At 46.8% G+C, this 25,913-nt stretch overlaps 4 protein-coding genes across 4 annotated transcripts in view; 1 reads left to right on the top strand and 3 right to left on the bottom strand.

The window, feature by feature from the left end:
• Nucleotides 1-25,913, bottom strand: part of LOC139992629 (pre-mRNA-splicing factor SYF2) — a 76,041-nt gene that overhangs the window by 11,930 nt on the left and 38,198 nt on the right. The gene's annotated exons all lie outside the window — the stretch shown is intronic.
• LOC139992615 (uncharacterized) lies at nt 436-3,968 on the bottom strand. The gene is made up of 4 exons (XM_072013595.1): nt 3,845-3,968; nt 3,592-3,756; nt 804-3,365; nt 436-706 (listed from the first exon to the last, which is right to left on the bottom strand). The coding sequence occupies exons 2-4, from the start codon at nt 3,753-3,755 to the stop codon at nt 652-654; spliced, it is 2,781 nt and encodes a 926-aa protein (XP_071869696.1). The 5' UTR covers nt 3,756; nt 3,845-3,968; the 3' UTR covers nt 436-651.
• LOC139992614 (MOXD1 homolog 1) lies at nt 4,937-18,510 on the bottom strand. Its single transcript, XM_072013594.1, has 11 exons — nt 18,384-18,510; nt 17,304-18,341; nt 9,241-9,393; nt 8,215-8,388; nt 7,728-7,811; nt 7,131-7,320; nt 6,479-6,744; nt 5,972-6,390; nt 5,710-5,909; nt 5,486-5,616; nt 4,937-5,345 (listed from the first exon to the last, which is right to left on the bottom strand). Exons 2-11 carry the CDS (start codon nt 18,309-18,311, stop codon nt 5,187-5,189), a joined length of 2,784 nt encoding a protein of 927 aa, XP_071869695.1. The 5' UTR covers nt 18,312-18,341; nt 18,384-18,510; the 3' UTR covers nt 4,937-5,186.
• Prp5 (pre-mRNA processing factor 5) lies at nt 21,429-25,911 on the top strand. Its single transcript, XM_072013592.1, has 8 exons — nt 21,429-21,531; nt 21,617-21,668; nt 21,793-21,996; nt 22,247-22,394; nt 22,492-22,806; nt 22,942-23,269; nt 23,348-24,470; nt 24,566-25,911. Exons 2-8 carry the CDS (start codon nt 21,649-21,651, stop codon nt 25,518-25,520), a joined length of 3,093 nt encoding a protein of 1,030 aa, XP_071869693.1. The 5' UTR covers nt 21,429-21,531; nt 21,617-21,648; the 3' UTR covers nt 25,521-25,911.

The following is a 25,913-nucleotide window of genomic DNA, read 5'->3' as shown; positions in this document are numbered from 1 at the left end:
TAGCAATCACAGTTGACACTCTATGCTCTCGCGACTAACTAAGCACACGCATATCGCACAAATTCGACGTATCCTAGACGTAACGATGTTAAACGACTTTGTTACAGGATGATCGTAGAATACAATTGTTTGCTTTCGTCTGTTTTGTACCTGTTTTTATCAAATTGTTTATAATTACACCGAGTACTACGGTTACTTCTTCGAGACTGGATATATTATGTGAAAATCACTGAATTTTTTTATAATTACTTCTAAGCCGTAATGTACAAAACCATGAGATTATGACTTTAATAAATCACTTCTCTTCTCTTTGACTCTACTTTCTAACTTAATATTTCTTTAGTACGACGTATGCTTGTGCTACTGTACCGTGTATGCGTGCGACGCGTGATGGGAGAATCGTTTCAGGAAAATATTCACAGCGAGTACACGGTGTTTGACTTTCGTTCGAACAGTTTATTCAGATAAAATATATCTTTTTAAATACATGCGACACATTTCTGTCTCTACGCAGATTACTTTTATCAGCTGTACACCAATATACAGTTTTTTCGTTAAGTACATAGCAAGTACATAGTATAGTGGAAGAAAAAATTACACTAGAACAATGACTAAAAGCAGGTCTTGGAAGTAGCGGATCGTTGTTTTTCCTTAGGATAAGAGTCTACCATATGTAGTAAATTGCGGTCCCTGTCTCACCAAGTTTCTGTAACAAACGGTCGCATTCCATTAATATCGTTAATGTACATTTCTGTTTTAATTAGGCTACCGATACAAGCGATACAGATACGGTATTTGCTTACCTAATGAAAGAACGTTTCCCGTAGAAAATGGATAATCCGTACATCGTACAAAGTCCAATTGTGAGTGCCTGACGGATAATTTCAAATGTAAACGTGTAATTCATGGAGTTTCGTTGTTTTAGGAAGTCCGTGGCGTCTAAAATCTTCATCCTGGGTATGAAATCATTGTCGCGTGCCTGACTTTTCTCTCGTACTGTCGAGGAACGTGTACCGACAGGGATCCTGGAAATCCGTTGTCGAGATCGGTCTCGTCCTCGCAGAACGCTCGAATCTTGGATCGATTGGCTTCGAGAACGAGAATCTCTATCCGCGGAGCGAATATCCCTTTCCACGGAGCGAGATCGTCCGATGTCGTTCATAGATCTATCCGGAGAAGTTGCCAGGGTTGCGCGTGCTTCGTCAGCAAATCTTTGTCCCTTCTGGCTAGAGCGAATGCCATTTTCAAGACGAGTAAGCATAGTGCCGGTACCTTGAGATCTATCGATGTCAAGCGTCTGTCGTACCGATCGTCTTGAGTTCGAGTCTCGCCGATCGATTCTCCGCCCTGTGAGACGACGTTCCACGAGTTGACGATCAGCTCTTTCTTTCATAAGTCGACGATCAGTTCTGGTTTCTCCGCGAACTCGAGATTCGACGGACGTGGATCGCCTTTCCACGGCCAGTCGTCGTCGATCAGCCCTTTGTTCAATGAATCGTGCGTCGGTTCTTCGTTCCACAAGTTGTCGATCAGCTCTAGCTTCTTCACGATTTTGAGATTCGATAGACGCGGATCGCCTTTCCCTGTGTCGTTGATCGGTGGTTCTGGCTTCTTTGCGGAATCGAGATTCAACGGGTGTTGATCGCCTTTCCACGACGAGTCGGTCGGTCCTTTGTTCCACGAGATATCGGTTAGTTCTTCGTTCCAGTTGTTGCCGATCAGCTCTAGCTTCTACACGGTTCTGGGATTCGATAGACGCGGATCGCCTTTCCCTGTGTCGTTGATCGGTGGTTCTGGCTTCTTTGCGGAATCGAGATTCAACGAGTGTGGATCGCCTTTCCACGGCCAGTCGTCGTCGATCAGCCCTTTGTTCAATGAGTCGTGCGTCGGTTCTTCGTTCCACAAGTTGTCGATCAGCCCTTTGTTCAATGAGTCGTGCGTCGGTTCTTCGTTCCACAAGTTGTCGATCAGCTCTAGCTTCTACACGGTTCTGGGATTCGATAGACGCGGATCGCCTTTCCCTGTGTCGTTGATCGATGGTCCTGGCTTCTGTGCGGAATCGAGATTCAACGGGTGTGGATCGTCTTTCCACGACGAGTCGGTCGGCCCTTTGTTCCATGAGACGTCGATTAGTTCTTCGTTCCGATTGTTGGCGATCAGCTCTAGCTTCTACACGGTTCTGGGATTCGATAGACGCGGATCGCCTTTCCCTGTGTCGTTGATCGGTGGTTCTGGCTTCTTTGCGGATTCGAGATTCGACGGACGTGGATCGCCTTTCCACGGCCAGTCGTCGTCGATCAGCCCTTTGTTCAATGAGACGTCGATCGGTTCTTCGTTCCATGAGTCGACGTTCAGCTGTTTGGTCTGCAAGACGACGGTGAACTCCTTCTTCGCTAAGTCTACGATCTACACGTTGATCAAAGAGACGATTATCTGTCCGTTTCACGAGTCTGCGATCGGTTCTATCTTCTACATGGTTTTCAGATTCGACGGGTGCAGATCGCCTTTCCGAATTTCTTCTAGAATCCACGAACGATCGACGTTCTGATCTTCGATCGTTGGACAAACTCCTAACTCGTCGTTCCTTTAAGTAATTGCCGGTAATTTCAGATGCCCTGACAGGCGAAGATTCACGTCGTTCGCGAGCCAAGTTCAGTCTGTCGTTTCTCTCTCGATCGAAATTGTCTACGGAACGTCTTAACGATGTAACGAAAGAACGTCGTCGTTCGTCGGTCGCTTCGCGTTCTTCCATTCTGGTAAAAAATCTGTGGTCTCGATTCGGTCTAGAGTCGCGTCTGATCGTCGTTTGGATACGATTTCGTCTATCCACGTTCCTCGGAGATCGTTCGTTCCTTTCTCGACGGGAATCGGCGGTAAAAGTCAGTCGTTCCATAGAGCGTACAAGGTTTCCACGTTCTTGAGAATCGATTATTCGCCTATTTACTTGACGACGCCTATCGATGTCGGTAGACCTTTCGAGCAATCTTCGTTCAGCAAGATCCTGTGTAGTTCTAGAGTCGAGCGATCGAGCGATCTGCAGTCGGATTGCAGAATCAGATACGCGTCTTGTACGATCTTGTATTCTATGTCTCGATTCCACGGTACGTCTAGAATCGTATTCGATATTGCTTCTCTGTCTGCCCAGTCTCTCCATTCTGCTCGTAAAGTCCGCTCGAGTTTGAAACCGTATCCTGGAGGCACGATCCAAGCTTCGAGATCGGGACATTCTGGGATCGGTTGGTACGAGGGAAATTCTGAAGTTTCTAGGTTGTTTGGTCGTCTTCGAAATGCTGGTCTGGTTTTGCTCGAAACTCGAGCAAGAAGGCATCTTGGTGAAAGGGCTCAAATTCGGGCAGGCGTCCACTCTGCGAGGAAAACGACAGATTTGCCGTAGTGTGTTTTACTATTCTAATAAGTTAGATGCTACGATCTACCTACAATCTAAAATCTATAAAATCGTAACAAAACTGAATTGCAAGTTCTAAGATTCGAATAAACTAAATTCGAAATTTCAAATCTAACAAGGTAAAAATCGAATAAGCAAACTTTTAAGACTCTAATACGACGAAATTTTAGTAAACGAAATGTTACTGGTGAGGAGCTTGATGTTTTAATTCGGGTCCCGCCAGGCTTCCCGCTCGGCCTTCCTTATCCCGGGAGACCAGACCTAGCGTGAGGCAGGCGAGGGATACCACCAGAAGGCCGACATACTGCCAAGCTCGTACCGGCAATGCAACGTACCTCGTACGCCGCATTCTTAACATCGATAGAAATTTTTCATATATATATATTTTTTCACAATTTTTACGTTACTCCCTTGCAATTTTATCTACATCCTACTTACTTGACTCTTTGTTTTCGTGGTAGCTGGTACGCTGGTTCGTACGAACTTTTCGTTTGGAGAAGCGTGCAAAGTCTTCTTCGGAGGATTCCTCGTATTCTTCCTTAGAGAGCTCCGGAGAGCTACTGATGTCCTGTGTCCCAAGGAGCCGAGCTTTTATACTCGCAGAAACCCGCCACAATTCGATATCGGTCCAATTCAATGCTTATCAGCACCGACCACATGGGACCTCGTGGGATATGGGTATCCCGATAGGTGAAAATCACCGTGAATGAAATCGGGTCGAGAACTATCGCAGACGCCTCCGTAATTGGTTAACCATCTGGAAAATTGCGAGCCCGGACACCTGCGTGGTAGCTGATATATCGGTTACCCGGTTGCCTTGTGGCTGAGCTTCAAAGCAGTCGCTACATCGATCACCGTACATAGTTCGAATCTCTCTTTACTCTAGCGAAATGTAGCCGGACTAAGTGACAGGGGATGTTCGACGGCTTGGAAATTTCGAGAAATTTCGATTTCTGTATCAACCACGTTACTCTACCGATACCCACTAATCAACGAAATCATCGTCTCTTCCGATAAGCAAACCGTTTTACAGCGGCGAAATTACTCCTCGAAGCATTTGCGAACGTCCATATTGTTGCAAGTAGCTACACATCTATGAAGCTCTGCAAGTTATGGAAAATATTCAATTGGAAGTTTTATGGTTTCTGACACCCCGTACATCGTAGATGTAGTAAGAACATCTTCGTAAAACCTTTTCTTTCTCTTTACTGTAATTACACTATACTTTTTCCTTTTTTAACTCGTATTCGTCGCCGCTCGAGCTTTTACTAATAACTTTTTAATAAGAGGGGATGGATAATACGTAGAAAGATACAGTTTCTACAGACTGGTTTATTTTTTATACAAAGTTCATATAAAATAGAGGGAAAGGCTTGCTGCGCGAATACCTTATAAATAAGTGGATGGTATATTTACATTACATTACATTATACATATATATTATGTTATATTTTTTGGTGCGTGTGTAGGCCTGTGTATACGCATATACGTACACATATATACACACGCACACGCACGCGCACGCACGCACGCACGCACACACACGCACACACACATATTGGGCGGTGAAAATTTTTCCAAAACGTTGCCGTCTCTCGCTGCAGGCAGAGATATCGGCCTCGTAAATTATCGTTCGACGATATAATATCGCTCGTTTCTAGCCCGTTTCGAACAGTCCCGATTTGTAAGAGAGACGAATAAGACGGATACGTTTGACCGTACAATCAACGACGGTCGAACAAAGGACGATCAAACGTCTAGCACATGTTTGACTTTAATTTTAGGAAACAGTGATCGCCGTAACGAGAATCGCGAGAAGCGGCACGATGTCAAGGTACAGGCTCCTCGATGCACTGGATAGCATTGCCATTTCGCTGCACGTGGTTTCGTTTGTTTCCGGCAGTGCCGTGTAGTTCGGGAATGTTTGTATGTCAGCCGGCTGCAAAGAGAATACGTTAATCGATAACTAAAATTTTTACGTTTCCTATTATATCGTCGAAGAACGTTTTATAGAATAGAGGCAGGCATTGCTTGTACACCGAGATATCGAACGAGAAGATATCGAAAGATTGGACATACCAGAGCAAGCTTGTCGTCCCTCTTCCTGCAAAATGTCATGTGCCTGCCGTGATACAGACTCTGTTCGATGGATCTGGCAAGAAGTTCCTCCGTCCAGGGTAGAGCCAGCATATGCTCGGCCAAAGTTCGACCTATCGAGACACGTAATTATCGTAGTTTTATATCGGTTATCAGTCATCACGATAATCATCAGCTTGTTGGGAATAGGCGTTCGTATCGTTTACCTCTGAACTCTTCGGGCTCTTCGATGATCAATCGAGAGAAGACGTTATCGTTCTCGTTTTCTACCGTGTAATCCCTCATAGCCATCAAGGCAGACTTTGCCTCCCTTATAAGTTCTTCGTCTATTTCTTCGCTGGGCCTTGTAGCAGGGTAAATCGGAAGCTGTTGTTGACCGGTGGAAGGAATAGTGACGGCATCGGTCCTGCAACGAGCAAACGTAACGGATAAGAAGGAACGTACAATGTACTTTTACCTTTTGCTTACCTAGTTGTTAGGAAAAGTTTCTCCAGGTGATCCATAGTAACGCCTTTGAAGCTGTACACGCCGAGAGTCTTGAACAGATGTTTCACCGGTGTCATGCTATAACATGCTGCGAGCGGTGTTCTCGGATAATGTACCACGAAGGCCAGACACATTTCCTGAGATGCTGCGTATCCTCCCAAAGTAGGTTTCGTTCTGTCCAACGTACCGTAAACGCACTCGGCCAGCAATTCGTCTCCTGGAAGGACTTTCACCTCCTTCTCGAGAGTATGAGACTGTTGATACTCGAAATCAAAGTGGTTATCCTCGACTATCCTGGGTAATTCTTTGCCTTGACGAATGTGCTTCAGACTCAAACGGCGACCGGCCAAGTGAGAATGCAAGACCACCGAAACGATGTTCACTCCGCCTTCGGGGAACATCTGTATGGGCGATCGACAGTTTAAAAGTTTAGAAACCAACGGATGGAAGAAGCGTGTTGTAATTATCGAAGGTGTGGCGTTTACGTACAGTGTTGGTACAATGAGGAGTACAGTAACCTGCGGTGGCGTATTCCTTTTGTTTCGGTGGAATCAGGTGAAGAGGACTAACAGCCACGCCAGCAACGAGAATTCCCGCTTCCTGAGGACGTAGGTTCGCGGTCAAGTGTAGACGTACTCCGCTGCTGTCTACCACCTTCTTCATATCCGGATTATTATAGTGCACTTCTAGCATGTAATAAGAGCCTTCGGGATGTTCGGCGATGGGAATGCCGACGTGTTCCGGAAGCCATTCACCTGTGCCAAGACACATCGTATCTCTATGCTGTACTATCTCGCTACTGCTATACGTGATCTCTGTACTGATCTATTTAAATAATCGTGCCTCGAGAAAAGTCTATATCGACATTGCCGAAAAGAATTGTGTTTCTGATAATGGCAAAGACGATGATTTACAAGCTGACGCGGTATTGAGAATTTTGGTAATTGCAGCGTGAAAGTCGGATACTTGAAAAGCTAGACGAATTTCGGATATCCTAGCCCGATAGATAGGTTTTATTAAACTTTCAATTTTGGTAACGTTCGATTCGAACGTCAACTATCGTCGTCCGAACGAAACTCGATAGGTAGCGAAGAAAATTCCCATTCTACCGACTGTTCGTCTGCTCTTTCCTCTAGCGTACCTGTACTACCACGTGCCCAGGCAAGCACCGGCTGCAAGCACGATTCCCATTCTCGCGGCATCGTAGGACTGTAACACGGGGCTCCGACGATTCTCGCGTGTTGTCCCAAGATCGACAAAGTCGAAGCGCACTCGTACAATATAATATGATGAACCAAATCTTCGTTCTCCTTTTCCACCAGTGGCGTGTACTGAAATCGCAAGATGAATCGTTGTTTGTATCTGATATATCGACGACGGTATATAGTTGAGAGGATTCGAAGAAACAGAGGAATCGATCGGCGTGGCGAGACAGTTTCGGAATATCAGATCGAACCGCGTGTTCTTCTGCCGAGAAATCTTCTCAAGCAGATTTCATTGGCAATCGGGCAACGTTTCGGCCACGGAATGACATCATTCCGAGGCCCTTCTTTATTCTAATGACGTCCATCGACACGGTGCCATGTCCGGCACGGATGACCGTGATTCGTGAAGCACATACGAATCAGGCCCAACCTTACGACATTCCTCGGTACTCGCGTCGCGCGTCAAATTTATTCCAAAACCAAGACACATTTTGATAAATTTCGGCGAATTTCGACGAATATCAATCACTTACCCCGATCATATGATGTTTCTCCTTATGAGGTGCCTTGAAAATCTTGCACCAATAGGTGGTGTCTACGCTGTCTGAAACCGGAGGCTACGTATCAAGAAGAACACATAATTAATCACGATACAGGCATTTCGTTGCTCGACAACGATCAATAATTAAGCTATCGGTCGTTTCACATTCAGCGTTTCCGTGTAGCAACGCTTGTGCGAAGCGAGCGAACGCGAGAAACGCAGAAAGAACTTTTTTATTGAAACGAAGAAATGTCTTCTTTATTTATCGTTGTGTACCGAGGATTCTCCTTTGTCGAGAGGACAAAGTTACACCTTATCTTATATCTTTCTATACGGCAATCGATTTGTTTTTTCTTTTTTTTTTTTTTTTTTTTTTTGAGTTAGTTGATTTTAATAATAGGAATAATAATAGGAATAAGAGATCGTCGGCTGAAGAAAAACGAGACAGGTAGGAGTATGATGGTAGAGTGTCGACTTACTTGATTCAATTTCACGTCCCAATGCTTGATATCCCGAGTATGGCGGGGAGGTGCATGAGGAGCCGCGGTCTTGAGTCTCAAAGCTCTACCTCCACGCTTGTCACCGGGCCAAACAGCAGTATTTAGCTCAGGATCGCTGGAATGAAGCGCCCAGAGGACTCGAATCGTGTCTCCCTGCGATAGCAAGCGATAATTACTTTTTCATAATGGTTCTGCCGCGGTTGGAATTGGAAGAGAGGGAATCGGATATGGGAAACAGGCTGGTTAAGAGATATTTCAATGGGCTGGACGGCACGCTGGTTAGTCCCGCTGCGGATCGAGAATGGGAATCGCGGAGGAGACGCACGAGGGTCGCGGACGGCATGCTAAACGCCTAAATATCGCTGCGGGAATTCGACGTACCGTGGTCTAAGGGCCTGTTAAAGTCGCGGGCTGCCTTCGTGCCGGGCATAAATCGAAAAAGAGAGGAGGCTCTCTCCGCGAATTCTACCAGCGCTCTTGTCTCTACGTTGTAAATCTTCTCGGCTATTCCCAGTTCCCAGGCTCCGTCAGGTGGAATCGAATATCGGACAATTTGTTCTCCCGCCGCTTCTAATTACTCGATGCTCGGTTACGAGGCAACTTGATCCTTTATCTCGGATATTTGATTTTATTCCCATATACACCAGCCTTAACCCCTCGCCCGTTACCGCTTACCGCTAAATTTGCTTAGTCGAGACGCGTTTCAATCGCGAGATTGTATCCTTGAACGAAGGACCGACGAAGCAGTGGTTTGAATATAATCGTTTCGAGTACGATCGTTGCTACTGAAATTAATTAAATTAATCGGTAAACGGTGGATTCTTTAATCCTAGATTTAATCCTAGAAGGTCTAGATTTTAATTAATCGTATACTCGTGTCCAAGTAGCTCTGATGAACGAGGAGAAGGAAAATAATGTAAAAAAGGGGTATCGTTTGTACGAATAGTAGAAAGAAACGAGGTATAATCGAGGGAAGAAAACGATAAGCCATACTTGTAGCCATACCGTGAGCCGATGATCCTGAGGGTCGCAGGTCTGCCAGTTTCGCGAGAAGATCACGCTCGTGTGAGTTTCGTTTTGCGAGCCTCCCAATACTTTGACATCCTGCGACGTGTCCGTGACCAGGGCCGCCTCCGGACCTTCGATCCCGTGCGAGTCCTGAAAAACCAAAAGAAATTTGATTTGCCGGTGGAACGAGACGGAGAAGTTTATCGGGTCAGGTGAGCGCCAGGTGTTTACACCGTACGACGAATCGATGCTTTTTGTCACGCTCGATTCGTTCCTCTCTCCACTTTCTGCACTTTCTCCTTTGCTCTCTGCAGAGGTACTCCTCCGCGGAATCGCGTTTATTCCTCGATGTGTACTCGATAATCGATGATATAACAACGTTTATCGGCCTGTCAGATTCAAACGACGTTCCGTTAAGTCAACGACATTCCGATGCATCCTGCGCTCGAAGGAAACAACACCGTCAGCCGTGACGCTGACAATCGGAAGGGTGGCCGCGAGCGTTTGGGTCCGTTGGATTCCGATTATGGTTGGGTGCTAAAGTTTGTAAGAGGCCGAAGGGAAGTCCCCTTCCTGCTCTTAATGAATCGAAATAATTGGCCGAGCATCGTCACGCTCGTTGCGTATTTTGTAACGAGCACGTGCAAAGAGGAAGCGATAATAAAGTGGCGCGTCTCTGGAAAAAAGAGAGAAAAAAGAAAAAAAAGAAAAAAAAAAAACAGGCCACGCGAAGAGAGAACGCAGCCGTTCGATCGCAGTGGCTTACGTTCGTAAGATGGTTGTTCGTGCTGTACACTAATCATCATATTGTACGTATTATTTAATGATAGTTTGGCGCGTTTATAAAAATTTTTAATGCCGCGAAAATGAAACGCGTTATCTGGTAATAAAGTAGAGGGAAACCGAAAATCCCAGCTTAAAATCGCGAGATTCCGTTGTCGCTTTCGACGATAACGAACGTCAGCGTGAATCCGAATGATCGATTACGAGCGTCTACTTTGGATTTGAATAATACCGATTTCCGTTTAATTATAATTATTAGCGGCTGTGATTCGCCGTTGGGGCGGACTTTCCGGGGTTAGCGCGCGTTCTCACGAGATTCGCCGGGGGTTTTCTCATGGCAGCCGGATATTCTCATCGTCGCCGGGCTAATTAGCACGTAGCGTGTCCGTGGCATTGCTAGACGGTGATTAAAAAAAGTCGGCGATTCCTCGGCGGTCTCTCGATTCGATGGATCGACTCGTCGTTGCGACGTTTTAATTGCGCTAGCTTATGCGCGCCTGTCGGTGAACGGGAAAAGCGTCTTTTTTTTTCGACGTGGATCGTGTTTAACGCGTGGAACGGTTTGATCGTCGATTAGGAAAATTATGCAAATGATTATAGAAGCTCGTGCCAACACCTGGCACTCGAGCAACGTGGTGTAAGGTAGAATCTCCGAGTATAAATTACCGATCGAAAAGATATCGACGCGTACTATCGTACTGTCTAACTACTTGGGCGTGAATTTCTCGAAAAAATGTGTGTAGTAGAAAATACGTGGAAACGTAACGAGACGACGACTGTCGCGATAATATCGGTAAAATACGAGGCCGATCTAACAACGACAACGACGACTTAATAACGATCGTCCGCTTGTAAAGCGTTTCAGAGGGTTTCAGAGTCGTTTGAATATTTTTTCACCAGCCGTTCCGATCGCTCTGTTCGTACACTACCATACGATATGCTATTGGCTTGTACTTGAAATCACGAAATCGATAACGTGGTTGTTTCAGCGATAGGTTTCTCTGCACGTTCGCCAGCCAACGAATGCACAGGACCGACGGATCCGGTGATTCGTGATCCGACTATAGACAGACTGGAGGAAACGTAACGGAGGATGAGAGAGAAAAGGTGAAAAGTTGGCCGGCGTTGGTTGGTCTTTCACAAAGTCCATGGTCTTTCGAAAGAGTCGTATCGAGTCACCGATGCGTGGGAAAAGAGGCACACGTGCGTGGATGCGGAAAATTAATTCGGCGGATGTGACGTCATGGATCGGTACTCGCGTTTCCTGTGGCAGTCTTCCGAGAAACTCGGACGTTTCGGTACGTTGGAAAGTACGGCGCGAACAGACTTACTTTTATTCCCGAACGACGAATGTTCGTTAAAACGCGGTTTCGCTCAACGGGCAACCAACGGCGACCAGAGACGAAGAATCGGCGTCGTTTATCCGTACGATGATCTATCTTGAGAAATAGTTTCCGATGTATATACGCGTGGCAAAAAAGAAACGGTTCCCTTTGTGCCGCCGGAGGAGTCGCGCCGCGAAGGATCGCGGTGGTTCCCATGGGCCGGCAATTCCGAAGAAAAAGAGGCGCCACTAGGAGGACCGACGATGCTTGCCAGGTGTTTTGGACGTACAGTCCTCCCTCCTTTTTCTCTCCCTTTCTTCCCTCTTCTTTCGCACACCGTTTCACCAATCTTCCTTTCCCTTTTTTTTCTCTCCGTCCTTCTTCCTCTTACTTACTCTTACTTTTACTGCCCTCTACACTTTTCTCTCCCTCCAACGCATCTCGTTGGTCTTTTCCATCTCGTTTCGATACTCGAACGAGAAATCCAACTGCGTGCTTGGTTCCTCCGTTTCTCTCTTGCGCGTCTCTTACGCTGTCTCGTTTTCTCCTCCTTCCTTCTCGTCTTCCAGCTTCTCTTCGTTCTTTCTCTCTCTCTCTCTCTCTCTCTCTCTCCCTGCTGCTGTGCGGTTACCTTTCCTTTTCGTATAGTGGCTCTCCTTCCTTTTTACCACCTGGCAGAACAGCAGCTGGTAGCGCAAAGAGGTCCCTCGACGGGGATAAAGGGCCTTCCTATCGTTCTTAGGCAACTGCGAACAACCACCTACCGGTCTCTAAACAGACACGATCAACGGAACAGACCGGCCGAAATCGACGTCTTTCCTAATCGCTGGGAAAACGCAACACTCAGTACGTCGTACGGTGTAATGGCGCGTGTCTTCGTTAACGCGACTAAATAGTTTCCTCGAACGCTGAATCATTGTACGGGCGATGAAAATTTGCTCGTTGTTGGATAAGTCAATTTCGATGAAATCAATTTGAAACTGGCATATTTAAGACCAGATTCTTCTTTGGTCGCTGCTTTACTTTTTTAAAGAAAATGTCACAACCAGTTTGGTTTGGATCGCCGTTTCTACGTATTTACATGGGAAAATTAGAGTCAGAGCTATTCCGCTGATTCGTCGGGGAATAGCAAAAGTCTCGAGTTTTCTGCTTTACCGTTTAACTGGTCGAGAATTCTTTCTCATAAGAGGATGGTAACCGATGGAAACTACGTGGAATCGAGTTTTTGCTCGCGACGTTGGCACAGAATTTATTCTCGTAAAAACCGACAGCGAGGAAATAATAAAAGACGAAAAGCTCTTAAAAGCTGGAACGAGACGGAGCAAAGGTTTCCCGTAGCGCAGGTTCGGAATTCGTTCTCGTAAAGTACGTCATACGTATGGTAGCCAGTTTGCAACGTGTCGCAGTCACGGTAAAAGCCGATCCGGTTCTCACGTGTCTTGGTCTTGGGAAGAACACGCTGTTACGCGCAATTACGCTCGATGACGCGTTATAGCTCGTCGTGATTCGCTTTACGCGCCTATCCGCGTATAATAATAATCGACGAATCAAGACACTGTCAGGGGTGAGAATCTTGGCGATCTTTGCGTTTTTCTTCTCTCTCTCTCTCTCTCTCTCTCTCTCTCTCTCTCTCTCTCTCTCTCGTTCTTGCGTTAATCGATACCGAATTCGTGTTTGTATCTTTCGATCGATCAGACACTCGCGTAGACAGCAACAGATTTCCAGCCATGAAAATAGACAAAACGAGAAATATAGCCATTTATTGGAATTTGTTCGTCCGGTTTACCATCTTTACAAATTAATTCCGATTGGGATACCTGAAAAGTATAATGCTATTCTTGTCCAGTGGAATTAGAATAAACTCGAAGAGTCGAACAAGCCCGAATGAGCTCTCGGAAAAGACGCGAAAAAGATTCTAAGGGAATTATCTTTGGCGAACCAGTTTAACCGCCACCGCACCTCGATCGGTGGCAAATCACGAGTTTCATGAAAATTCGTGCTCCGAAGTTTCTTTCGATCGCCTGTGGCAAGAAAGGTAGCTTCGTGCTGGAAGAGGCTGACCGTGAAAGAGGTGAAAAGAGAACGATCTACGAACTCTGCTTTACGATTGCGTCATATTGCGTCATAGGCGGAGGAAAATATTCTCCATATGCTCGGTTAAAATCGCACTTGGCCGCTTGACAGCGAGAGTAGAACGACGACGATTCGCTTCTCGGTCGAGATAAAGCGGTAAAACCAAGCTCTGTAGCCGCAAAGGCAGGGAAATATGACTGTAAACGAGCGTAGAACGTAAACGTGTCGAAGGTATCCTGCTATCGATATATCGATAGGTACCGCGATACTTTCTCCAAGTTTAACGAGTTTTTCATCGATTTGTTGCACCTAGATGCTTTCTTGCGTAAGAATCTGCTGATCGACGATATCGGTACGCGAACAAGTTACTCGTTATAGATTCCGGTCGGGTTTTAATTTTTCCCATTTTCCCATTTTTTCCATTTGTGTCGTAACTTGTAACAATTGTGATACAATTGTATTCGTCGTGATTCAATGACCACGAGGGACTATAATTACGAAACAGCGATACCCTCTCGTCTTATTTGCGTATACAGGTTTACAAAGCTGTGGAGCGCGAGAGCTCGAAGACGAAGAAGTTGGATCGGAAACAAACGAAAACTGGTTGGCGGCGGGTAGAAAAAAGACGAGCAGGATATGTCGAAGATAATGAGAAAAAGATCACGGTGAAACGAGAGGAGAATGTGTGCGTCTGCCGTCTATGCACCGAGTTGGTCTCAGGCTGGGCCTGTTGGACCACGAGATGGACGGATCGCGGATTACCTGCATTTCAGATTCACTTTGCGAAACGTGCTTCCCTGTCTCTAATAAATTACGATCGTAATCGTCGTGCGTGCACATGCCGTGACTCGCGGTGAATTATTTTGGCAATTGTCGAATTTTCTCCAGGACTTTGTCCTTTCTCGAAACAGCCCCTCTCTCTCTCTCTCTCTCTCTCTCTCCGATCTCGATCGCGTTCCAACGTACAATACAAGAAGGAGATGAGATGTTTCGCGGCAAAGAGGTAATTTAAACGAACGAACGAACAAAAGTCGACCGATATTCGTTATGTGAAATTGGAAATAGCAGAAGCTTCGTACGTACGTTTCCCGATAAACGAAACCTGCAGCCTTCTTCTTCTTCTTCTAAAGCTGGTCCGCTACGCGCGTTGCTGCGAATCCGCCATCTCTAAGAGTTAGAAGGCAAAGGGGGCAGGTTCGATCTGTTTCTCGTAGCTTATTCGTTTGTTTTTTCTTATCGTTGCAGAAACTTAACGTCGTTTCTCAACGCGCGTTCGAAGATTCGAGGAGCGAGAGGTATCACGCGTCGGCCGATTCATTGGAGCCAGCCAGTACCGCTCTTCGTCTTTCTTTGCAACGATGCTCAAAGATTCGCGTAGCCTCCCCCCGCCGATGTCTGGAGGCCTTGACTGGGGGACCCTTTGGAACCAACGACTGCCAGGACACAACATACCTATGCCCCCTGAGAAGGGGCCTTTTCTTACACACCTTCGTGCTTCCTCGTGTGTTCGTCGCGTATTCAGTCACGCAACCTTTCGCACACTTTCACCTCCCGCTTGTATCCAACGTATACGTGTTTCTCTTTCTGCATCCGTGTATTCTGTATCGGCCGTGTACCATCGCCCGTGGCATGATTTGCCTGCGGGCTGTTGGCGTATTCGAATTTACGCGGGCTTGATTTTGTATCTGCCGCGTGAAACACAGTTCTCGTCTGAACAAACAGCAATTATTCGTTTAAATATTTGGTAAATATTTGGTAAATATTTGGTAAATATTTGGTGGCGGAACAAGTTAGATAAAAAGTTGCCGATAAACTCCGATTAAATCGCCTCTGATAATTTGCTAATACGATCGGTGCCTGCTGGTATCGTCGAAGGTTTCATCTATATCCACGAAATTGTTTAACAGCTCTCTAGATATTATAAATTTATAAATCGAAAAATACAGGAAAAATCATAACGTTATAAAGCCTGTTTTTGAAATCTATCTCGGAATTTACTGTTATCGTCGTGCGTTATTCGATAAACGTGCGACAATTTGTATATTCGTTTTCACGTTGCTTTCAAACTTTATCGATATCGTCGCGCGTCGATACGAGGGAAATTTGTTTATTCGTCCAATTCTTTCTTCGTTTTCAGATATTCCCATCGAAATTCGTCGAGTCATGGAATTGACAAGCGGTCAGGTTCGCCGGTGGATTTCGAATTCGTCAAGGTGGAAGAGGCGAGAGAAGGCGAATCGAAGAGAGAAAGAGAGGGAGAGAGAGAACGGACAGAAAGGCCTCTCGCTGCCCTCACCGGACGTAAATTTATCACGACTTTATCTCGTCCGGCGGAACGATGTTCGTTAATTTTCTAGCAACGCCGTGCCGTTCAAACTCCTCTTGTCCCACCTGCGTGGCTGCGTTCTGCCCGTTTCTTTTTCTCTTTGTCAGCCTTGGCCCTCGCGGATAAACGTCGAGTAAACGGAGCCGAGAAATTCCACTAAATTCTTCTCCACTCGGCTGGTTTGCGTTTCACTGGTAATTTCGGCGATTTTCACCGGGCCGTTCTTCGATTCGTCACGAATACGAATACGATACGACGTGGAAGATCGCGAGAGCGTAGCCAGCGCATCTCGGAGAATGGATATAAATTTAATTAAGATTAGGAATTCGGAGAAGCCGCGCAAAGGGAGAAAAAAGGGTGGAGCAGGTTTCGATAACCAGTTTCTTTTTAATCCCTTCGTTGCGCTGTTCTCCGAATGGAAACTCCAATGTTCGTCGGAGTGTGGATACTTGAAATTACAAGAAAGTAAGCAAAGTCCGTGTAAGACAGATGTTTCGATAATGGGTAATTTGCGCGTAGATGCCACGCTATTTCCGAAGCAAAGGTACAAAGTGCCGCGATCCAAAGGGAGAAGAGAAACGGAAAGGGAAACGGAAACGAAAACGAAAACGAACAGAGAAGTGGAAAATCTTACGACATCACGAATATCTTGTTCGTTGGTTTTTCCAGCCGCTGTTACGGAGAGAGCCGCGGAGGAGAGAAGACGATCGACTGGAATCTCCCATGACGCGTTAATTAAACGAACCTCGTTAATACGGATCGTGCGACTGAAACGATACCACGAGCAAGGGGATCCCTTCGCAGAAGGATTTGGTGGTTTGGACGGGAGGGAGGAGAGACGAGAGGCGAGAGGCCGATACCTCGGCTCGCGATACCCCCTTTTGCCGCTTCTTTTTCTTCTCATCCTTCCCTCAGCTTCGCAGGTCTTTCGGACTGCTGTTTCGACCTGCCCTTCTTCTTAATCTTCCTTTAATTTCCTAGCTTTTCGTTTCTTCCCTTCCTTTTTTACCTATCCTCGTCCTTTTACTTTTCCTTTCTTCCTCTTTCTCCCCTGGTTCATCGTCGCCGTCGCCGTCGCCGTCGTCGTCGTCCTTTCGAATACCTCTCCACCGACTTCGCTACTCTTCTTTCATTCGCCAGCTCTCGGCTGATACGAAAACTTTGAACGTTTGTCGGTACGACGATTGCAACGACGATTTACGCGATCCGATTTAATCGATCTAAAAGAAGCGCCGTCTCGAAAGCGAAATAGCAGCGAAAATAGAAACGTAGGATAAGGCGTTCCGATAAGAAGAAAACGAGTTCTTCCCACACGGCTAGCGCCGACGTTCGCGGACTTTCCCGTTGGCCGCTCGACTATTCTCACGCCTAGTCCTAATCACCGTCTTGCTATGCCGATCGATCGTTGGAAGCACGATTGCACAAAGGCTACGGGACAAGAAGGAAGAGAGGACATAGGTAGAAAAGAAGATGGGAGATCGGAGACGATCGATCACAGGGCCGAATACCTTTGGCGATCACCGATGATCGAGATGGGACGCGGCAACACTCACCAGAAGATTGACGGTGCCCGTGTGATCGTCCACCCAAGCCAGCAGAATATCAGCTCCCTTCATGTGGTTTTTCTCGTTGAACCCGATGCCGACGTATCCCAAGGTCTTGGCGATCACCTTGAAGGTGACCATTTGCTCGTCCGAAGGATCCCACTCGAGGATAACTTCTCCGTCGTCGTCGAGTTTCTCGCGTCTGGTGAACCTCGGTTGCTCGATGCTTCTTCGGGGTCGATCGTCTATCGTCTCCTCGACACCGGTATACTTGGACGCGCGTAACAGCTTCGCCAATTTGTCCATCGGTGGGATGTACTTTTTCGGAACTCGACTGTCTCGCGACTTTGGACTTCTTTTCAAGACGGGATCGTCGAAGAGGTTGTTCGCTCCGGCGGTAACGATCTCGTCCATCGTCTCGAATCGAGAACTCCCTTCCGTTTCGACGTCGTCCTGCGAATCTACGGTCCGAGTGGTCTCCTCTCGAGATTCCGCCTTCAGATTCTCGTGTTCGATCGGCCGTTTGTCGAACGGTGCGGTATCGTTGTCGGACCACCGCGTCGGTTCTCCGTTAGAGACGTCGATATCGTACGCGTTCACGGTTTCGTTCATCTCCAGCGTGGACGCGATCGTCGTTTCCTCGGATTCTCCGCCGACGAGTATCCGACTGGCGTTGTTCACCAGCTCGTGTTGATCCGGGTCCAGATTTTCTTCCCTCGAATTGACAAAGTCCAGCCCGTCCTCCTTGTAAGGGATCTTCCTTCTCGCCTTCCATCGCGCGTACCACTCTTTATCCACGTCCAGCCGTTGTTTCTTAAACGTACCTACTCTGAGAAGCGGCTGCTCCTCTCCGAGACTTCTCTTTATCCTCGATACTAGGACGTCTTTCGGATGATGCCTGTTCCTGTAGGCCAACGTCCTCATGGTCTCGTCCATGTGCTGCACGTACAGGTCCAACAAATCGCACCTGGCCATCCAGCAGAGGCTCGACACCGCGATTAGCCTAAGTATCAGCATCTTCCTTCGTTTCCTCTTCTACTTCGTTCGCTCGTCTCTCTGTGAACCTTCATACGATCGTCGAATCCCCACGTTCTCTCTCGATCTTCGCCTCTAGCTTCTTCGCCAACTCCGACCCGTACGAGGCTTCCTTCTCGTTAAAATTCACTTAGCCGATCAGCGACTCCGCATTATCGAACGTAATCGCAAACTTTCAAATTCTAGCTAAAACTAACTTGTTTCCGTTTCCCTTCGCTCACCGACATATCCAAACACTAGCGTCAGTAGTTTCTCTCGAAAAATTTGTCACCACGCTCTTCCGAAACACACGACCGAAGAATTCTCTCTCTCCTTGCTTTGGTGTTACGCGAACGACAGTTGTGCCGGGACTAATTTAAGCGCGCGGCTGCTGTTGCCCCTGCGGACGCTTGCAGCTGCTTACCTGAGTCGGTCCCCTTCCTGGGGCCCTTGTTCAGGCCCGTACTATCGTTTCTCCCGACCCCTTCCCTTCCCTTATCGTCGTTCCTAACTCGCCAAACGACACTTTTAATTTCCAATTCGCATCGCGTTTCCGCTTTTCTCTACCGATTTGTTTGCCAGCAGATCGGCAGATCGCGGAAGACCGAGACCGCGATAACGCGTCAAAGAACGCGCGTGTTCGCAGCCAGAACCGACGGTGTGACTTCCTTACGACGACCTTAAGAGGACGCTGGGAGAAAGCAAGAGGAGCTTCTGCTCTTCCTCCTCGACTAGACAATTTCTTGAGAAAACGTAGCGTCAACGTAGCGATCGACGGAATCGAACGTTGTCTAACCGGTGTTCGTCGTAACTCGCTTCTTTATTCTATCCGCGATAAGAAACGGTAAAGACGAGTTTCAGTAAAAGCGGACATTTTTCTAGAAACGTCCCTTCTGGCTTCTTCCTTCCGTTCGAGCGATTGCTTTCCAGCTACTTTCGACCGATTTCTATCGAGTCGATGAGGCAGGAAACGGAAAGATGGCGATGGTAGTAAGGTCTGCTACTGCTTCCTGCGGAAACCTTTTTTCTCAAACCGGAGACGCGTTTATCGGTGATGGTGGTGGTGGTGGTGGTGGTGGTGGTGTTCCAGAAAGAAATCGGGGGGATGCGAAAACAACTGCGGCAGATGTGAACTCGTGGCACGCGCCCTTCTGTTTCACAGTGGTGCTCACCCTGTTCTCATAGAAATTTCCCGAGTTTCCTAGCTTTACGATAACATTTTTCTATCGCGATATTTTTCTTACATCCTCCATCGTATACCGTTTAATTCGTTGAGACTCGTCGATCGGCCAACGGTCACCGATATTCTTTAAAAGTAATCCCTGTTTCTTTCCTTCCGCTTTACTTACCTTACGTGTGCCGGATGCCGATTTAAAATAGCTCGTCTACTTATCAACGAGCGTATAAAAGGTATTATCGTTTGCAAAGCGTGCGTACACGCGTCGCAAGCCAACTGTATCAACTTGCTATTTCCTGCCACTGACATTGAAACTTTATACTCGACAGAAGATACAAGAGAAGGAAGGGTTACCGATGTCGAATCGGTTCCACGCTCTTCGTCGCGGAAACTACCTACGTAGTTCTCCTGCGCGTTTACGCTAAATTAAATTAAATTCAAATTATACAAATCGAATCGTCGCTCGATCGAACGAACGAAAGCGGACCGATCTTCTTCCTCCGCTTCTTCCTCGCGGCTCTTCGATTCGACGTTGATGGCGGGAAATCGAAGGAGCGATCGGTTTTCGGTTTTTCAGGAATTTCTATCGGTCAGGTATCGCTTATTGTAACGAAGGATTCCTTTATGCGAAGAAGGATGCGACACCACTCTGACCGCGTTGTTTCTTTGTTCGTTGGAATCCGAGGATCGGATCGATCGGGATTCCTGCCAAAAGGAAACCTTTCGTTTTCTATAAGGATAAATTGCGAATTCTCGTTGTCCGGCGACAAGAGGCTAGAGAGAACGTGGTCGTTGCGCGCGACCTTTCTCTCTGCTTCGCAAGACGAATCAGAGTTTAGAGAATCGAGGAGCTGTCGAGCGCGCGACGGAGAATTAAAGTTGGATGAACGGCTGCCACTTTGTATTTTGTATTCCACCGGCGAATTTACTCCTCCTTCGAGTCGTCCTCCACGTGGATTATTTACGAAAGGAGACGCGGTATCGGGTCGGAAATCTCGTCGTCCTGGGAAAAACCGATGCCTCGCGATATCTACCGAGCATATGAAGCGACCTCCGCGCCTCTGTTCGCCACGCAGGCTCGATCCATCGCCGATTCTCCGCTCGTTTCAATCTTCCCATTGAGATTCGCATCGGCAATCGCTTTCGGCAAACCTTTTACAGTTACTATCGATAACTTGTAGATAACGACCATTTCATTCAGTTTCTCGCTGTTGACATCGCCGTTTCTCCATCCTTTCGTTCACTCTGATATCGTCGAACCTTCAAACTCGAGATACAACAGGAAAGGTACGCACGATCGCCACGTTCACCTGTCGCGTGCCAAGCTACGCACCTGCTTAACTAACTTTCCTTCTCTTCGTGTCCTCGCCGTCTGCTCTTTCTTCTTTTTTTTTTCTTTTTTTTTTCCCCCGTTTCTTTTTCGAGTTTCAGTGACCGATCGATCGACAGATGCCACGGTTTCACGCTTTTAAATAACTTTATCCTAATTACGTGACCCCGTTCTCATCGTTCTACGTTTCTCGAGGTAGCGCTAACCGAGGGAAACCTCGCGGAACGAACGATCGACGATTTCAGAGTATTTATTCCCGTCTTGCACGCGCCGTGTCTCACGCTTACGGTACGTACGTGCACGCGTATGACAGATGCCTTGGCATGCGAACTTTGTCTAAATCCAGCTGGCAATTCCTCCGGATAACGAACCGTCCGCTTCGAGATTTTGCTCGTTTAATCACAACGGCGATCCGGATAAAACGTTTCTTCCCAGCTCTCTTACTTCTTGTTCGTTGCTTTACGTTTCGATTCTTCGTTACGTTTAATCGGTCAGAGATGAATAGACGCAACAAAGTTGGTCGTTTTATATATATGACAGATACGTAAATTTATCCTAGACACAAACCTCGAGCTGGCCACCTATCGACAACTGTTTTACCGTACCAAGCAAGTGTAGTTTCTGATTTTAGTTCGTCTTCTCGTTGGTAATATGCGATCGAGTAATGGCAGCACCTGTACCACGAGGAGAACCTGGCTACGCGTTTGTAAACGAAAGTAATTTTCTTTTCTATTTTCCGACCAAATTGGAAAACCATCGCTATAAATGATCTCCTGTTAAAAATATTTACATTCCCAACAGTATCTTGCGACTGTTGAACAGTATCGTCGATCATGGTTCGAAGCAGCGACAAGTAAGTGACAATCTTTCGACTCGATTACGTTTCTAGGTTAATTTCCCGTTATAAACTACCAATTTCGTTCGATCGATACCAATTATTCGTCCGATTTGTGATATTCGAATTGTTCGCGTTCCAGGGACAGGCATCACAGAAGGCGATCTAGATCGCGATCCAGATCGCGATCCGCTACGCCGGAGAAGAAACGGCGACGGTCTAGGAGTCGCGATAGGGATAGAGAACGAGATAAAGGTCGGCACAGGGAAAGGAGGAGCCGTTCCAGAGACCGTGACAGAGATAGAAGAGATCGATCCGAAAGAGACAGAGATCGCGACAGGAAACGGTATGTACGCGTAATTAATAATTTGTAATTAAAAATATCTCACGCTGGAAAATATTATCTCTTCGTCTCGACTCTGTACGTCTCGCGTAGGGAATGGATAGATGGATCCGTTAACGTTACAACTTTCTTGAAAGCGTTTCCAGATTACGAGGGAAACTATGTTAGCGTATCGTGTTTGCTTTTAATCGTCTTCGAGACGTATACGAATAACGAAATAACGTGCTGATATTGATTGTTCTCGGTATACTAGCGGAGACAGTAAAGAAAAGCGTCTTACAGGCTCAAAGTCGTCGCGTTCAGGCAAAGATCGGTCGAATAGATCGAGATCGAGAGAGAGAAAGGAGAAAGAGAAAGGTGACAGCGATGAATTGCCGTTCGATCATACAAAGTTGGACAAGGTATATTATTATTAAATATATATTGTTCAATTTCTTTGCCTACCACTGGTCGTTAAAAAACGATGGTTTTTCTCGAAAATGTGCTTGTGTTTATTAGGAGGAAGAGCAGAAAAGATTGGAATTGGAAATGCAAAAGAGGAGAGAAAGAATAGAGAGGTGGCGGGCCGAGAGGAAAAAGAAAGAGCTGGAGGCAACGAAGAAAGACGGTAAGGCATCCATTTTAGCAAACCTACAGTTGCCTATGAAAAAGTGGTCCCTCGAGGATGACAGTGATGAAGAAACGCCTGTTGTCCAAAATAGCAACAAGGAATGCAAAGAAGACGGAGAAACGAAAGAGCAAGTGGAACAAGTTAAGGAAGAAGCTAAATGCGACGAAGAAGAAGTGGATCCCCTCGATGCCTTTATGGCAGAAGTATGTATATGTATACCGGGTTGATCCGCTTAAGCCGGGTTAATTGTACGCGCGCGCGCGCGCGTGTGTGTGTGTGTGTGTGTGTTTGTTTGTGTGTCGCGGGCAAAATGTTTTCCAACGATATTGTTCGAATAGGTTCAAGAGGAAGTTCGTAAGGTGAACAAACTCGATAGCAAAGGTGGAAAGAACGCGAATAACGGCACAGGAACGGGAGGTACTCAGAGCGGTGGCGTTGTTATCGTCACCGGTGTAGCCAAAAAGAAAGTGCAGAAGCAAAAGGGTGAATTAATCGAACAGAATCAAGACGGTCTTGAATATTCCAGCGAGGAGGAAGGCGAAAATCTTCACGAAACGGCCGCTGGCATCGCGAACAAGCAGAAGCGAGAATTAGCCAAAGTTGATCATGCAACGACCGAGTATCAACCGTTCAGAAAATCATTTTACGTTGAAGTACCTGAGATCGGTAAGCTCGATTACCTATTGGCATATTGTTTGCACGACGTTCGTCCTTCCATTAATTATTGGCGTTTAATTTATTTAGCGAGAATGACGTCGGAAGAGGTAGAAGCGTATAAAGAGGAGTTGGAAGGTATCCGCGTGAAAGGCAAAGGTTGCCCGAAGCCCATTAAATCATGGGCACAGTGCGGCGTGACGAAGAAAGAGTTGGAGGTGTTGAAGAAACTCGGTTACGAGAAACCAACCCCTATTCAATGTCAAGCCATTCCAGCGATCATGTCTGGCCGTGATTTGATAGGTATAGCAAAGACAGGCAGTGGTAAAACGTTAGCCTTCCTGCTACCAATGTTCAGGCATATTCTCGATCAGCCTCCATTGGCTGACGGTGATGGTCCGATCGCGTTGATCATGACACCGACTAGAGAATTATGCATGCAAATCGGTAGAGATTCGAAAAAGTTCACAAAGTCTCTGGGGCTGTCCCATGTCTGCGTTTACGGTGGCACCGGTATATCCGAACAGATAGCCGAGCTAAAGAGAGGCGCCGAAATAATCGTTTGCACGCCAGGTAGAATGATCGATATGCTAGCCGCTAACAGCGGAAGGGTAACGAATCTGCGCAGGGTAACGTACGTGGTTCTCGACGAAGCGGATAGAATGTTCGACATGGGTTTCGAGCCGCAGGTCATGCGTATTATGGAGAACGTTCGGCCAGATCGGCAAACCGTACTGTTCAGCGCGACATTCCCTCGACAGATGGAAGCATTGGCAAGAAGAATTCTAACCAGACCTGTGGAAGTTCAGGTCGGAGGACGATCGATCGTTTGTAAGGACGTCGAACAGCACGTGGTAGTTCTCGAAGAAGATCAAAAGTTTTACAAGTTGCTCGAAATCCTTGGTCACTATCAGGATAAAGGTTCCGCTATAATATTCGTCGACAAGCAAGAGAACGCGGATACTTTACTGAAGGATCTCATGAAAGCCTCTTATTCCTGTATGTCGCTTCACGGAGGTATCGATCAATGCGACAGAGACTCGACTATATTGGACTTCAAGGCTGGCAGGACAAAGTTATTGGTCGCAACGTCAGTGGCGGCCAGAGGTTTGGACGTGAAGCATCTCGTGCTTGTGGTGAATTACGACTGTCCGAATCACTACGAGGATTACGTGCACAGATGTGGAAGAACAGGAAGAGCTGGGAACAAGGGGTAAGTTATCTGTTCTTTCGTAACTGTAACTGTAACGTTCCTGTTATTTTATCGTTAGAACGATAAACAAACGGTGAATTACGTTTTGTATGCAGGTACGCGTACACTTTTATCACGTCGGAGCAAGAACGTTACGCCGGTGATATTTTACGTGCTCACGAATTAGCCGGTGTTCCCGTTCCGGAACCGTTGCGTCAACTTTGGGAGGGATACAAAGCTCGGCAAGCGGCAGATGGCAAGAAGGTTCACACAGGAGGTGGTTTCAGTGGTAAAGGATTCAAGTTTGACGAATCGGAGGCAGCGTTGGCGAACGAAAAGAAAAAGTTCCAAAAGGCGGCCCTCGGATTACAAGATTCCGACGACGAGGATATAGAGAACGACATCGATCAACAAATAGAGAGCATGCTTGCTCCAAAGAGGACGGTTCGCGAAATCGCCAGACCTTCCGCCACCAATATCGCGGTTCCTGGTCAGCCTGTAGCTAGCGCGACCGACAAGTTGGAATTGGCTAGGCGACTGGCGTCTAAGATCAACATCGCGAAGAATCTGGGTGCCGAGGCGAAGGGTGCGACGCAGCAAGCAGCCGAAGCTATACTTAAAGGCGCTGGCCCTACCAATCTTATTACAGCGAAAACGGTCGCCGAACAGCTGGCTGCCAAGTTGAACACGAAATTGAATTATCAACCTCGCGAGGAGGATCTAGTGGAGAGCGACGCAGAGGCTGGTGAACAAACGTTCCGCAAATACGAGGAAGAATTGGAGATCAACGACTTCCCGCAACAGGCTAGGTGGCGAGTTACAAGCAAGGAAGCCCTTGCTCAGATCTCGGAGTACTCTGAAGCAGGTCTCACGGTTAGAGGGACTTACATCGCGCCCGGTAAAGCACCGCCGGAAGGAGAGAGGAAGTTGTACCTCGCCATCGAATCTACCAGCGAGCTAGCAGTCAGCAAGGCCAAAGCAGAAGTTTCGCGTTTGATCAAGGAGGAACTGATCAAGTTACAGGCGTCCGGAGCGCATACCGCGTCTCGCGGTCGTTACAAGGTTTTGTAAAAATGAAAAAGAGGAATGTTTTTTCGTTGTATACATGGAATACACGGGATACGCAACTTCGGTGAATAACGTGTGCGAGTAAAATTAGAAATTTATTAAACTTATAAAAAAGTCTCTGCGAAACACTTTGTATTTAACGGTACAATAATGTTCAAACGAGCTGCTTGACGGTTTACGGAGTACCGATTCAGCGAACAAAAGTATTTGCCAGCGGTCCAAATTCTAATTAACCATTGTAATTAAATAATTAGGAGTTTCGAACTAAAGGCGCGTGAAACGCACGCTGCACGAGACAAGGGAATAAATAATTTGGACCGCTCGACAGACTTGACCTTTTTTATCCATTGTATCATTGTATCCACGGAGAATATAATGTAACGATCAACCGACACT

This window comes from Bombus fervidus, chromosome 12, assembly GCF_041682495.2.
Source record: "Bombus fervidus isolate BK054 chromosome 12, iyBomFerv1, whole genome shotgun sequence".
NCBI lineage: Eukaryota > Metazoa > Arthropoda > Insecta > Hymenoptera > Apidae > Bombus > Bombus fervidus.
This window is presented reverse-complemented; position numbering and strand designations above follow the sequence as displayed.

Coding starts and splice junctions, on each gene's coding strand:
- LOC139992615 (XM_072013595.1), bottom strand. CDS start 3,755: ATGCGGCGTACGAGGTACGTTGCATTGCCGGTACGAGCTTGGCAGTAT. Junction 3,366..3,591: donor AAACATCAAGCTCCTCACCA/GTAACATTTCGT, acceptor TTTTCCTCGCAG/AGTGGACGCCTGCCCGAATT. Junction 707..803: donor GGGAAACGTTCTTTCATTAG/GTAAGCAAATAC, acceptor CGTTTGTTACAG/AAACTTGGTGAGACAGGGAC.
- LOC139992614 (XM_072013594.1), bottom strand. CDS start 18,311: ATGCTGATACTTAGGCTAATCGCGGTGTCGAGCCTCTGCTGGATGGCC. Junction 8,389..9,240: donor CTCAGGATCATCGGCTCACG/GTATGGCTACAA, acceptor TTGCTATCGCAG/GGAGACACGATTCGAGTCCT. Junction 6,391..6,478: donor CTCCTCATTGTACCAACACT/GTACGTAAACGC, acceptor TCGCCCATACAG/ATGTTCCCCGAAGGCGGAGT.
- Prp5 (XM_072013592.1), top strand. CDS start 21,649: ATGGTTCGAAGCAGCGACAA. Junction 22,395..22,491: donor ATCATACAAAGTTGGACAAG/GTATATTATTAT, acceptor TGTGTTTATTAG/GAGGAAGAGCAGAAAAGATT. Junction 24,471..24,565: donor GGAAGAGCTGGGAACAAGGG/GTAAGTTATCTG, acceptor TTTTGTATGCAG/GTACGCGTACACTTTTATCA.